Source organism: Mustela lutreola, chromosome X (assembly GCF_030435805.1).
Source record: "Mustela lutreola isolate mMusLut2 chromosome X, mMusLut2.pri, whole genome shotgun sequence".
Classification (NCBI taxonomy): domain Eukaryota; kingdom Metazoa; phylum Chordata; class Mammalia; order Carnivora; family Mustelidae; genus Mustela; species Mustela lutreola.
In genome coordinates, this window is record NC_081308.1 from 103,597,869 (window position 1) to 103,611,164 (window position 13,296).

Sequence of the window (13,296 nt, forward strand, 5' to 3'; positions counted from 1 at the left end):
ACAGTGTAGCACCACCAACCACAGCTCGGGGTCTGGGCTTCAGTTTTGTATGTTCATAAATTCAATATTCTAAATGTCACACTAAGGACATTCATAAGAGACAGGTATAAACCAGAATGGCAATTTATTAATTTACAAAGACAAACAATTGTTCATGAGGATTTGAATTAAAAATGGCAAATTCGGGGCACTTGGGTGGCTCAGCAGTTAAGCACCTGCCTTTGGCTCAGGTCATGATCTCAGGGTCCTGGGGTGGAGCCTTTCCTCAGGCTCCCTGCTCAGATGGGAGTCTACTTCTCCCTCTGCGCCTCCCCTGCTCATTTTCTCTCACTCTTTCTCTCTCTCTCTCGGATAAATAAATAGAATTTTTAAAAATGGCAAATTCTTGTCAGGGAGATCTTTATGGCAAACCAAATTATAATCAGAAGAGTGTCCCTACCAGGGGCGCCTGGATGTCTCAGTGGGTTAAAGCCTCTGCCTCCGGCTCAGGTCACTGGAGTCCTGGGATCAAGGCCCGAGACCGGCTCTCTGCTCCGCAGGGAGCCTGCTTCCTCTCCTCTCTCTCTGCCTGCCTCTCTGCCTACTTGTGATCTCTCTCTCTCTCTCTCTCTCTCTCAAATAAATAAAATCTTAAAAAAAAAAAAGAAGAAGAAGAGTGTCCCTACCATAGAATAAAGGCAAGGTGAGTTTGTTGTACAATTCAAATACATAATAGCGCTTATTATGATTGCTCCAAACACCCATCTCCCCAATATAGAGTATTTGCTCTCCGGAGAGACTGGTGTATTTGTTTTACAGATGAGTGCTCATCCACTCAACTGCCTGGATGGTGCCTGTTTAGTTAGGTTTTGTATTTTTCTATGGTTTCTTTGCTGATCAAAACTTTGGATTCGCTCTTTTTAAAATTAACTAATAAAACGTGTTTCTTTGACTGTTACCTCTTCGGTCAGATAAGTCTTGTATAGCTTGCCTAGAGGCCATTCTATCGTCAGGGAAATTAGCTCCCTTGAGTTATAGCCCAACTTGTAGGTATGTTGAGTCAGGGGACAGCAACCTAGTGAATAATTCTATGGGGGCACCTCACTGTGGCCGGTGAATGTGATTGTCAGATTAAAATACCAGACGCCTAATTACATTCAGATAACAAGGAAATTTTAAAAATATAAGTATGTCCCAAATATTGCATGAGGTGTAGACATACTGAAAAATATACATTCATTGTTTATCTGAAATTCAAAGTTAACTGGATATCCTGTATTATTGCTTGCGAAACGTGGTCAAGCCCACGAATACATTAACAAGATGCCATGAGGTTTTCCTGGGTTCACGGTGTTTGGTAAGCACCGATCCGTTCGAGTGTCTCTTGGAACAAAAACGTTCCCACTGAAAAATTGCCTAGGTGGATAAGCAGGTGGCAACCAAACACGGAATAATCTTGGCCCTTTGAGGAGCCCGTAACTGACGCAACTGCCATAAATGCTGCCTTGATCGATTACTCCACCCCCTTCATTCTCCTCTTCCTGCAGCTAGAGTGATTGCTCTATCTCTTCTTCCTTCTGTAGCCCCGCCCTTCCAGCTCTCCTCGCTGGAGGGTAATCTGTAGCCCAAAAAGGGCCGGCCAAAGCGCCGACGTGCTCAGAGGAGCGGAAGTAGTCAAATTTCATTGAGAACCGTAAAGTGCGGCTGGCTGTCTCCCTTTCCGGATAACGACAACAGCTCAGACTGTCAGTGCCGGCCTTCCTCGTGTAACGAGGATCTGCCGGACCCTTGCTAATTCAATTCTCTTTTCCCATTCCGGGCCCTTCCCTATCGTCGTCCCCTTCACCTTGGATCATGTTCAAGAAGTAAGGACATGCTGTGGACTCCATCGGCTGCTCACAAAGGGGGTGGGGGTGGGGGTGGGGAAGAGGGCGAGAGCAAAGAACCTCTTTCTCTCTCCCCCACCCCTGCCATCCTTATTCCCTAAGGTTTTTGTAGTACTAGGCTCTCACTCGCAACTTGCAACACTGTAACCTTTCCATCCCTAATCTTCAATCGAGTTTTGATCCTCCCACCTTCATTTTCTTTTTCCTTAGCCCTCTTTCTCTTTTGCCCCCTCTCCCAATCCTATCCCTGTTCCTAGGTTCTACCAATCACATCCTTGCACTGTGATTTAAGGGTATATCCTCTTTAGCTCAGAGGAGAGCCCTGCACTCAATGCCATATGTTTATTAGTTATGAACTGAATAAGGGAAGGCTTGACTTCCTGGGTCTTGGGAGTGAAGGAGTCTGGGTGACAGGAAGCAAGCGGCCTGTCATGTCTATTGCCTAGCTGCCAGATTAACCTTGTCTTGAAAATAGCGTGATTGCCCCATAGGCAGTTCAAAAATTCTTTGGGAACCTACCTAGTGGGTTTTTCTTCCAGACTTGGTAGACATAAAAAGCAAAGGGGGAACATGGGCAAAGGAAGGTGGGTTTTGTGCATGACATTTTGAACAAAAATAAATAGGGATCTTAGAAATAATCCTCATCATCACTTAACAAAACAAAACAAAACCTCAGCAGATTGCATAGCCTAGCAGGGGCCAGTTTTCTGTGTTATATTTGGGTTGGTCTTTTGTGTTTCAGCGCCTGAGAGGTTTTTGTTTTGTTTTGGTTTACTTTTGTTTTTTCACACAGGTTTTGTTATAGGTGGGGATCTGTTTCTTCCTGGGTAGAATTGAGAAGGGTTTTCCAGGAAAGGCATTTGTGTAGCTGATTACAGATTAGGATGTGAAATATGCCTCCTATCCTCCCCCCACCCCCACCGCCCCCCTCCATTGCGTATACATGACAGTTTAATATTGTATTAAGACACTGGTTTTGCGCTGGACAGAATTAAAGGGAAATGATATTTTTAAAAACAATTTATTTCATAGTTATTTTAGACATCTAAAATACTTACTTGGGAATAGATGACTAATGAAAACAATACCTTTAGCTATTTTGATATGTCTGCTTGAAAATGCCTTTTTCTTGCAAAAATCATTTGACAGATTTGATGAAAAAGAAAATGTGTCCAACTGCATCCAGTTGAAAACCTCAGTTATAAAGGGTATTAAGAACCAGTTGATAGAACAATTTCCAGGTATTGAACCATGGCTTAATCAAATCATGCCTAAGAAAGATCCTGTCAAAATAGTGCGATGGTAAGTCTATTTTTCTCTATATAAAGCTCAGAGTAGCTGAATATTGTATGATTAGATTGCACTCATAATAAATGGAATTATTTTCACATTAACCATTGGTTGATTAATTATAGAAGTAGATAAATAGAAAAACTAAAACATCAGTATTTGTATTTTCAAGTGTTTCTCTTTGTTCCTGAAAAATGTAGCTTTGTGTACTGATTGTTTTATTAGAGTTAAGTGTTTTTATTCAAACTTGAATTTATTTCAGTTTGTACTGTAGATATTTGTTTTATTGAATTACCTAATGATGAAATTAAGATAATAAGATGTGAAATGAAATTGTAGTAGGTCATATTTTTTTTTATTCCTCTATTGGACTGTTATGGTAGGTGAAACAATTTAAATGGTGATTTTTTTTCCTGGATATTTAATGAAATATAAAAGAGGTTACTGAATCTTTGTAGATGTATGTTTCATATTTTTTGTTATCTAAAGGATGTTTGACATATTCATTTTAGAAAGAAAATATCTAACTTGGTACTTTGTGACATTTGTCTTACAGCCATGAACATATAGAAATCCTTACAGTAAATGGAGAATTACTATTTTTTAGACAAAGAGAAGGGCCTTTTTATCCAACCCTAAGGTTACTTCACAAATGTAAGTCTTGTTAGAAAATATGTATTTGGGGCACCTGGGTGACTCAGTGGCTTAAAGCCTCTGCCTTCAGCTCAGGTCATGGTCCCAGGGTCCTGGGATCGAGCCCCGAATTGGGCTGTCTGCTCAGCAGGGAGCCCCCCCCCTGCCTTTCTGCCTACTTGTGATCTCTGTCTGTCAAATAAATAAATAAAATATTTTTTTAAAAAAAGAAAATATGTATTTGGGGACATGGAAAGTTAGAAGTGATTTCTGGAAGTTAACTTATTAATACTAGGTGATAAGGGATATAAAACTAAAATGAATCCCCATCTTGTAGTAAATTTTAAAAAATGCAAATTTTCTTATTAGGCATTCCAGAAAGGCCAAGAAAGAACATTCATTCATTGAGCAAATATTTATTGAACTTACCATGTGTCAGGCTCTGAACTAGCTACTTGAGAATATGACAGGAATCAAAGGCAGACATTGTTCCTGTCCCTATGAAGCTAACAGTCTTGTTGGAAGAATAGATAACAATTAGATAATTACATATATATATATGTACACATGTATCATGTATACATTCGATAAATACATAAATATTCACAAACGGTGATAAGTGCTATGAGCACTTCCTTCTTTTAAATTTGTATGTAGATTTGTCTTGTAGAGATAACTCTGTATAAAGGAAAGGACTGACTAATTGTGGGAGTCCCAGTTACTGTTAGTTGAGTGCCAAGCTCAGGTGTTATGAAATAATGTTTCTTACATACCTACATTATTATTAGACTGAGTACATTACAAAAGAAAATCCAAAGGAGATACAATCTTCATGCGCAAGAGGTTTTTAACTGTGAAGTCAAAATTTCCGCTTTTCAAACCAGTATATTTCTGGCATTCCAGCCAAGAGGCAGAAAGGAAGGGAGCAACTGGAGGGCTCTAGAGATGGTAGTGGTAACTTAATGAGTTTGGTTTTTGGTAAGACAAGATCAATTTTGAATTACCTGGTAGAATGGAGGTCTGGAGCGGTAAGGCGAGTCTTAAAAGAGGTGAAGCATTTTATCATTTAGGAAGGTTATTTACAGATTAGGAAGGATTATTTACAGTTATTTGATTAAGTATTGATTTCCTCGGATTAAAAAAGTACAATGGAGAGAAACTGAGTCCTGATGCAATGGGAAAAGTTTAAAATGAAAATATGTTGGTGACATTAGGACATTTTGATGACATTAATTCCTTTTTAACTAAAAGAGAACAAAGACAAAATGCTCAAATGTCTTGCATGAATCTAGATTGGGTCCTGGTTTGAAAAACAAAATTCAAGCCCTCCTCCCCTGCCTCAAAAGAAATAAAACACTTTCTTAGACCCTTGGGGCAAAATTTGAACATGGTTTGGCTAAAGATGATATTGTACAACTAGTGTTAAATTTTTAGGTATGATAATATTGTGGTTATTTAGGAGAATGATTTTATTTTTAGGTGATATGTACTTATGGTGAAGCATTATGTCTGAAATTTCAAATGGTGGAGGACAAAATATGTGTGTAGAAATAAAAAGAGATAGAGCAAGTAGAGCAAAGGGTTAATGAAGAGTTTTTCAATCTACGTGGATGGTGTCCAAGTGTTCATTGAACTATTCTTACGGTTTTCCTCTATGCTAAGACTTTGCATAATAAGTTGGAAGAGAGAAATGTCCCTATTTAATGATATTTTGCTAGGAACCAACCTTTTAGGACATCCTAAAGTTATTGATTTGCAAGAAGCACAGTAATAGGTGGTTAAAAGCATACTTGGAGTTAGGAACACCAGGTTCAATTCCCAGCACATGTCATTTTTGCCAAGCCACTTAAACAGGTCAAGTCACTTAACGTGCTTAAGCTTTATTGCCTTATCCTTATTTTTTAAAAGATTTTATTTATTTATTTGTCAGAAGATGAGAGAGAGAGAGAGAGTGCTCAAGCAGGGAGTAGCAGCAGGCAGAGGGAGAAGCAGGTTCCCCGAGGAGCAAGGAGCCTGGGACTAGATCCCAGGACCCTGAGATCACAACCTGAGCCAACAGCAGACACTTAACCCACTGAGCCACCCAGACATCCCTATTGCCTTATCTTTAAAATGGATATATTATCCCTGCATCAGCCTCCACATTCAGCGCTGAGTCTCCTTGGAATCCTCTCCCTTTCCTTCTCCTCCTCCTCCTCCTCCCCTGTGTGTACTTGCATTCTCCCTTTCTCTCTCTCAGATAAATAAATAAAGTCTTCAAGAAAAAGGATATATGGTATTATCTCCCAGGGTTGTGAGCATTAAATGAGACTGTGCATATAATTTATCTAACACAGTGTTTGGAACACAGTAATGGCTTAATATAAGATAGCCGCTGTAGTGATATAGTAATTGTGCAAAAACCGTCCACTACTACTGTGTATTATTGTCCTTACCATGATCAGGATCATCATCATATTATTATTAAAGGGAAGGTACTAATGAGGATGGAGAACTGGAAAGCAAATTATGTATAAATGCGTTCATTCAGGTTCCTTTTTTAAATAAGATGTTTAAATTTGAATCCATGTTTAATATATGGTCTCGGTTGGAAGAAGACTTACTTGTTCTCTAACTAGTAGGAGGGCTAGTGGTAGGGCATTAAAGTGAATAAATTTGAGGGGCACCTGAGTGGTTCAGTGGGATAAGCCTCTGCCTTCAGCTCAGGTCATGATCCCAGGGTTCTGGGATCGAGCCCCGAATATGGGCTCTCTGCTCAGCAGGGAGCCTCCCCACCCCACCGCTTTTCTCTCTGCCTACTTGTGATCTCTCTCTCTCTGTTAAATGAATAAAGTATTTTTAAAAAGTGAATAAATTTTACCAGTTAATTATTATTTCCAGAAAACCCCGAGAGGTCTAAAAAGTTTTGAATCCTTCAGGAAGCCTTTACTTCTTAGATTGTGAACTATTAGTAGACACACATACACACACAAAAATAAGTTTTTTGAGATTACAAAAGGAATTCATGTTCATAGAGAGTTGGAAAATAGAGAAATGAAATCATCTGTATTTCCATGACCTAGAGATAACCATAGCTAGTATATCAGTGTATTTCTTTTTTTAAAAATTTATTTGAGAGAGAGGGAAAACAAGCAGGGGGAGGGGCAGAGGGAGAAGCAGACTCTCCACTGAGCAGAGAGCCCAATGCAGGGCTTGATCCCAGGACACTGGGATCATGACCTGAGTTGAAGGCAGAAGGATAACTGACTGAGCCACCCAGGTACCTCTATTTGCTATGTTGGGTGTATGTATAAACGTATGTATTTTTTTCCTTTTGAAGTTGTGCACTCTTAAATAGTTTTTAATTAATAGAGTTGTTTTTTTTTTTTTTAGGACAGTTGCAGGTTTATAGAAAAATAGAGCAGAAAGTACAGAGTTCCCATGTACTTCCTACCCTCCTTCCCTTGTTATTAACATCTTATATTGATGTACTGCATTTGTTACTATTGATGAACCAATGTTCTTACATTATTATTAACCAAAGGCCATAGTTTATATTAGGGTTCATTCTTTGCATTGTACATTCTGTGGTTTTGTCAAATGCATAATGTTATGTATGTACTGTTACAGTATCACTATGTACTATCATAGTATCATAAAACAGTTTCACTGCCCTAAAAACCCTTTGCTCCACCTCTTTGTCCCTTGCTCCTTCCCCTCAACCCCTACCACCCACTGATCTCTGTAGTGGCTGTTTTTTTTTTTTTTTAAAGATTTTATTTATTTGACAGAGAGAGAGAGAGAGCACAAGTAGGCAGAGCAGCAGGCAGAGGGAGAGGGAGAAGCAGGCTCTCTGCTGAGCAGAGACCCGATGTGGGGCTCCATCCCAGCACCTTGGGATCATGACCTGAGCCGAAGGCAGATGCTTAACACCTGAGCCACCCAGGCGACCCTGGTGTTTTTTTTTTTTTTTTTTTATTGTTTTTTTTCTTTTAACATTAGTATGAACATTTACCTGAGTATTACATAGTCTCTAAAAATATGGTTATGTTTTATGTATGTTATACTTAAGTCATTTATCTCTTTATTGTTGGACATTTAGGTTGATTCCAATTTATTTCTATTATAAAGAGTAGTACTTCAATGAATATATTTCTACCTAAGTATATTATGTATCTCTAATTTTTAAAAAAGATGTTATTTATTTGTTTGACAGAGAGAGACAAGACAGGGAACACAAGCAGGAGAAGTGGAAGAGGGAGAAGCAGGCTTCCCATTAAGCAGGGAGCCCAACGTGGGCCTTGATCCCAGGACCCTGGGATCATGACCCGAGCCGAAGGCAGATGCTTAACACCTGAGCCACCCAGGTGGCCCTCTCTAATTTTTTCTTAGGATAAAGTCTTAGTAATAGAATTACTGAGTCAAAGAGTTTGAACCTTTTCAAGGCTGTTGATACATGTTGCCAAGTAGTCCTAAAGAAAGATTGTACCCAATTACAAGCCTTCTAGCAATGTATAAGAATGCTAGTTTTCCCACACTCTTGCTAGCACTGGGGATTACTTTTGTTAAAAATATTTACCAATATGGGGACACCTGGGTGGCTCAGTCGGTTAAGTGGCTGCCTTTGGCTTAGGTCATGATCCCAGGGTCCTACATTCGAGTTACACATCGGGCTCCTTGCTCAGCAGGTAGCCTGCTTCTCCCTCTGCCTGCTGCTCCCCCTGCTTGTGCTCAGCCTCTCTCTCTCTGAGAAAGAAATTAAATCTTTAAAAAATATTTACCAACTTGCTAAGTAAAGGAGGTGCTTTAGTTTTATTTTGCATCTGTCAAAATACTATAATTTGGGGAAATATTTGTTCATGTCTTTTGCCTTTTTCTATTCAGTCATTAGCCTCATTAATTTATGTAATGTGTTTCTTTTCTTCTAGATCCTTTTATCCTGCCACACCAGCAAGTTGATAAAGGAGCCATCAAATTTGTACTCAGTGGAGCAAATATCATGTGTCCAGGCTTAACTTCTCCTGGAGCTAAACTTTACCCTGCTGTAGTAGATACAATTGTTGTATCCTTCCCAGGCTGTAACTGCTAAAAAAATGTATTCACAGTATTTTTGTCATTACTGAAAGATCTTTTGTTCCAGAGAAAATTAGATGTACTTTTTGGAGGTTACTGTTACTGTTATCTCATTCCTTTCTGGTTACATTTCAAGATGTGGGAAATAATATCTTTTCTTGAGACTAAATTATGTCCCATCTTAGAAGTTAAATGGAAACAAGTAATAAAAGAGTCCCAGCTGCATTGCAGCCCAGTTATGGCCCAGTGTTATCAAGACTCAGGACACAGTATAAAATTTGATTATGGGGGCACCTGGGTGGCTTGGTTGGTTAAGCATCTGCCTTTGGCTCAGGTCACGATCCCAGGATCAAGCCCTGCATGGGGGGGCCCCTGCTCTGTGGGGAGTCTGCTTCTCTCTCTGCTTCCCCCTCCCCCACCCTGCCCTCTGCCCCCGCAACATGGCTTGTGTTTTCTCTCTTGCTCACTCACTCTTTCTCTCTCAAATAAATAAAATCTTTAAAGAAAATAATAATAAAACTTGATTATTAATGGAGAGGATATGTATGATATGACTAGATCACTTCTTCGGGCATCGGCTTGCTACTTTTACTGGTGGCTTATCCATGTGCACTGCAGTAAAAGCACTCAAAAGGGAAAAGAGCTTAAATATCAGGTAGGGTGTTAGAAGTGGGTAGTGGGAAATATGGACAATTCCCAACTTTCATTTTAAAGTTCATTTTTTTTAAGATTTTATTTATTTATTTGATAGACAGAGATGACAAGTAGGCAGAGAGGCAGGCAGAGAGACAGGCAGAGAGACAGGCAGAGAGACAGGAGGAAGCAGGCTCTCCAAGGAGCAGAGAGCCCGATGCAGGGCTCGATCCCAGGACCCTGGGATCATGACCTGAGCCGAAGGCAGAGGCTTTAACCCACTGAGCCACCCAGGCGCCCCTAAAGTTCATTTTTAAGTTGGCTAGGCCTCAGAACATACTTCCTCAAAAAGAAATGTTTAAGTTTCAGGTAGTCCTTAAAACTCAATGATATGGTTGAATAATTGTGCATTATTTTCATTTCTACAGCGGTGGTTAGCTATATTCTAGATTAACTGGTTTTTTTAAAAAAAGATTTTATTTATTTATTTGACAGGGAGAGATCACAAGTAGGTAGAGAGGCAGGCAGAGAGAGAGAGAGAGAGAGAGGGAAGCAGGCTCCCTCCTGAGCAGAGAGCCCGATGCGGGACTCGATCCCAGGACCCTGAGATCATGACCTGAGCCGAAGGCAGTGGCTTAACCAACTGAGCCACCGAGATACCCTGATTAACTGGGTTTTTGTCAACTATCTGGACAGGAGGATATCTTGTCATAGATAAAGTGGCCATTTGTTTCAGGTTGAGAGAATACTTGGTAGGAATAGGGAAATCACTGTGGAGTGGGAAGGCTGTTGAAGTGGGTTTAAGAGTGTGTCCTGTACTCGAAAGGATAGTATCCTCTGTTGTGGCAGTTATATTTAAGGGGTAATATAAAGTGTATGTTTATATCTTAGGAAAGCTTATATTGACATAGATACTGGTCACATAATAGGTGCTCAAATATTTTTGGAACGTCGAATGAATGTATGAACTGAAAGTGAGGTGGAGAAAATGGAGAATAGTATTCTGTGAGGACAGGGTTTGTTTTTTTATGTTTATGATTTTTCTAAGTGTCATAGATTAGTAGTTCTGGAGTTTCCCTTAAATGGAAAATTTAGAAAGCCTTTGCTTTTTAAGCAATTTTTATTTTGAAATAATTTTAGACTTTTAGTTACAAAACTAGTACAGAGAGATACTGTGTACCCTTGAACGTTTACCTTGTAGAATATGTACTGCAGTGTTTAACATTTTATGTTTTTTAAAAGATTTTATTTGAGAGAGAGAGATAGCATGGGTGAGAGGGCACAGGCGGGGGTAGAGGCAGAGGGAGAGGGAGAAGCAGATTCTGCACTGAGCAGAGAGCTCCCTGTGGGGCTTGATCTCAGGACAACCAGGATCATGACCTGAGCTGAAGGCAGACACTTAACTGACCGAGCCACCCATGCGCCACACCATGTTTAACATTCTAAAGGCTTCAAATGATAACCAAGAACATTTTGGTTGTTCTAGAAAGGTTGAAACACTGAATTCTTAAAGATAGATTGGAGATTTAATAATTATTTTAATGTGTCTATTAAATAAAACCATCATTCAGTGATTACATTAGAAAAATTCATATTTATTTCACAGTTTTTAATACTTACATGCAAGAAATTTTATCTTCTTTTTTGCATGACTTAATTTTGGTTTTGTTGGCATTGAGTTATAGTATTAGCATTTAACTTAACAACCAAGAATGATAATTAGATTCATTCATCGTTTATTGAATATTTACCATGAGCCTACAGACTCTGCTAGGTGTCTGTCCTCAAGGAGTGTTGGTGGTCCGGGTGAGGATACAAGATGGGTTCAAAGTGACTTTTACCAGTAATGTGATCATTGTTTGACACCCCCTCTCTAAGGCATTTTGATAGATAAATAGTTTTCTTAGCTGTGTGTTTTCAGGCAATCATGGCAGAAGGAAAACAGCATGCTCTGTGTGTTGGAGTCATGAAGATGTCTGCAGAAGATATGTAAGTCTCATGTTAGTCTCCCCTAAGCTTTTGAGATATGGGTAGCCTACTCAGGAAGCATCAGAATTACAGGTTAAATTTGCTCTCATTCATACCACATCTTACAAATATTTAAGCAGAGAAGCCTCATTTCTGATTTTTCCTAACACTTAAGAAGCCATTGAAACCCACTTTCTTTTTTTTTAAAAGATTTTATTTATTCATTTAATAGACAGAAAGCACATGTAAGCAGAGAGGCAGGCAGAGAGTTGGTGTGGGGGGGGGCAGGCTCCCTGCTGAGCAGAGAGCCCGATGTGGGGCTCAATCCTAGGACCCTGAGATCATGACCTGAGCCGAAGGCAGAGGCTTTAACCTACTGAGCCACCCAGGCGTCCCTGAAACCTATTTTCTCTCCCGGATTGCATTCTTTCTTAAGCACTCAGATAAGAACTGTGTGCCAGCACAGCTGTTCTATATGTATGTATGTATGTATGTATGTATGTATGTATGTGGTATTTTAGGAACATCTTATTTAGTATGGTTTAAATTGGGTGGGAGGAAAGATGTTTTGCTATTAGTTTCTTTTATTTTTTAATTTTAAAATATTTATTTATTTATTTATTTTGAGAGAGAGAGAGAGAGAGGAAGAGAGAAGGAGCAAGGGGAGGGACAGAGAGAGGGAGAGAGAGAGTCCTTGAGCAGACTTCCCACTGAGCACCGAGCCTGACGTGGGGCTCAGTCCTAGGACCCTGAGATCATTACCTGAGCCAAAATCAAGAGTCTGCCACTTAACTGACTGAGCCATCCAGTCGCCCCACAGTTAATTTTTAAACCAGTGACATAGTTCAGTACTACACAGTGTTTATCTTCTCTTTTGACCTGGTAGTATAGAATATTAAGGAAATATTAAAGATATATTACCAAAATATAGTCAGTATACTGAAAAACTTTGGAACTCATTTGATGACCAAATTATTTCTATTAATTTTGTTTCACGGTTAAGTATAACACTTTGATGTTCTCCTGGTATGGTGACATCATTACTTTGTTTCTATAGACCAACTAGTTAGATCACTGAAATCACTTTAAGACAGGAACTGCAGGGCGCCTGGGTGGCTCAGTGGGTTAAGCCGCTGCCTTCGGCTCAGGTCATGATCCCAGGGTCCTGGGATCGAGTCCCGCATCGGGCTCTCTGCTCAGCAGGGAGCCTGCTTCCCTCTCTCTCTCTCTGCCTGCCTTTCTGTCTACTTGTAATCTCTGTCTGTCAAATAAACAAATAAAAAATCTTTAAAAAAAAAAAAAGACAGGAACTGCAGCAGAGTAATGTAGTTTAATGTAGTCAATAATGTTAATGTAATATAAGTAAATTCCCTACACGTGGCTCAATAATTGCAAAATAGCAATTCATTTTGAATTATATTTATCATAAGTAAGCCTATAAAAATTCATAACAATATGTTTATATGCTTTTTTCCTTCTATAGTGAGAAAGTCAACAAAGGAATTGGCATTGAAAATATCCATTATTTAAATGATGGGCTGTGGCATATGAAGACATATAAATGAGCCTCAGAAGGAATGCACTTGGCTAAATACGGATATTGTGTTGTATCTGTGTTTGTGTCTGTGTGTGACAGCATGAAGACAATACCTCTGTGGTTATGCTGAATAAATTCAACAAATGCTAAAATTCTGTTAGCTTCAAAAATTGTTTTAATTTTTCTTAAAGTCAAGTTAAAATTGGGTAGTAAACCTGGACATTAAGAGGTATCTGGTAAGTAATCAAACTCAGACAACTTGATGTCCTTTCTTAGACTAATGATGTAAAATGAAGGGCAGGACTTGGTAAATGAACT

The 13,296-nt window shown here is 39.3% G+C and overlaps 1 protein-coding gene across 1 annotated transcript; it reads left to right on the forward strand.

Moving 5' to 3' along the window:
- The first annotated feature begins 1,643 nt into the window (after window positions 1–1,643).
- On the forward strand, window positions 1,644–13,133 carry MCTS1 (MCTS1 re-initiation and release factor). Its single transcript, XM_059158543.1, has 6 exons — window positions 1,644–1,844; window positions 3,015–3,167; window positions 3,712–3,809; window positions 8,696–8,829; window positions 11,395–11,462; window positions 12,925–13,133. The coding sequence occupies exons 1-6, from the start codon at window positions 1,834–1,836 to the stop codon at window positions 13,004–13,006; spliced, it is 546 nt and encodes a 181-aa protein (XP_059014526.1). The 5' UTR covers window positions 1,644–1,833; the 3' UTR covers window positions 13,007–13,133.
- Window positions 13,134–13,296: the final 163 nt, after the last annotated feature.

Excerpts from the sequence above, each read along its gene's own strand:
- MCTS1 (XM_059158543.1), top strand. Across the intron at positions 3,168-3,711 it reads CCTGTCAAAATAGTGCGATG|CCATGAACATATAGAAATCC; the intron begins GTAAGTCTATTT and ends TTTGTCTTACAG. Across the intron at positions 11,463-12,924 it reads AAGATGTCTGCAGAAGATAT|TGAGAAAGTCAACAAAGGAA; the intron begins GTAAGTCTCATG and ends TTCCTTCTATAG.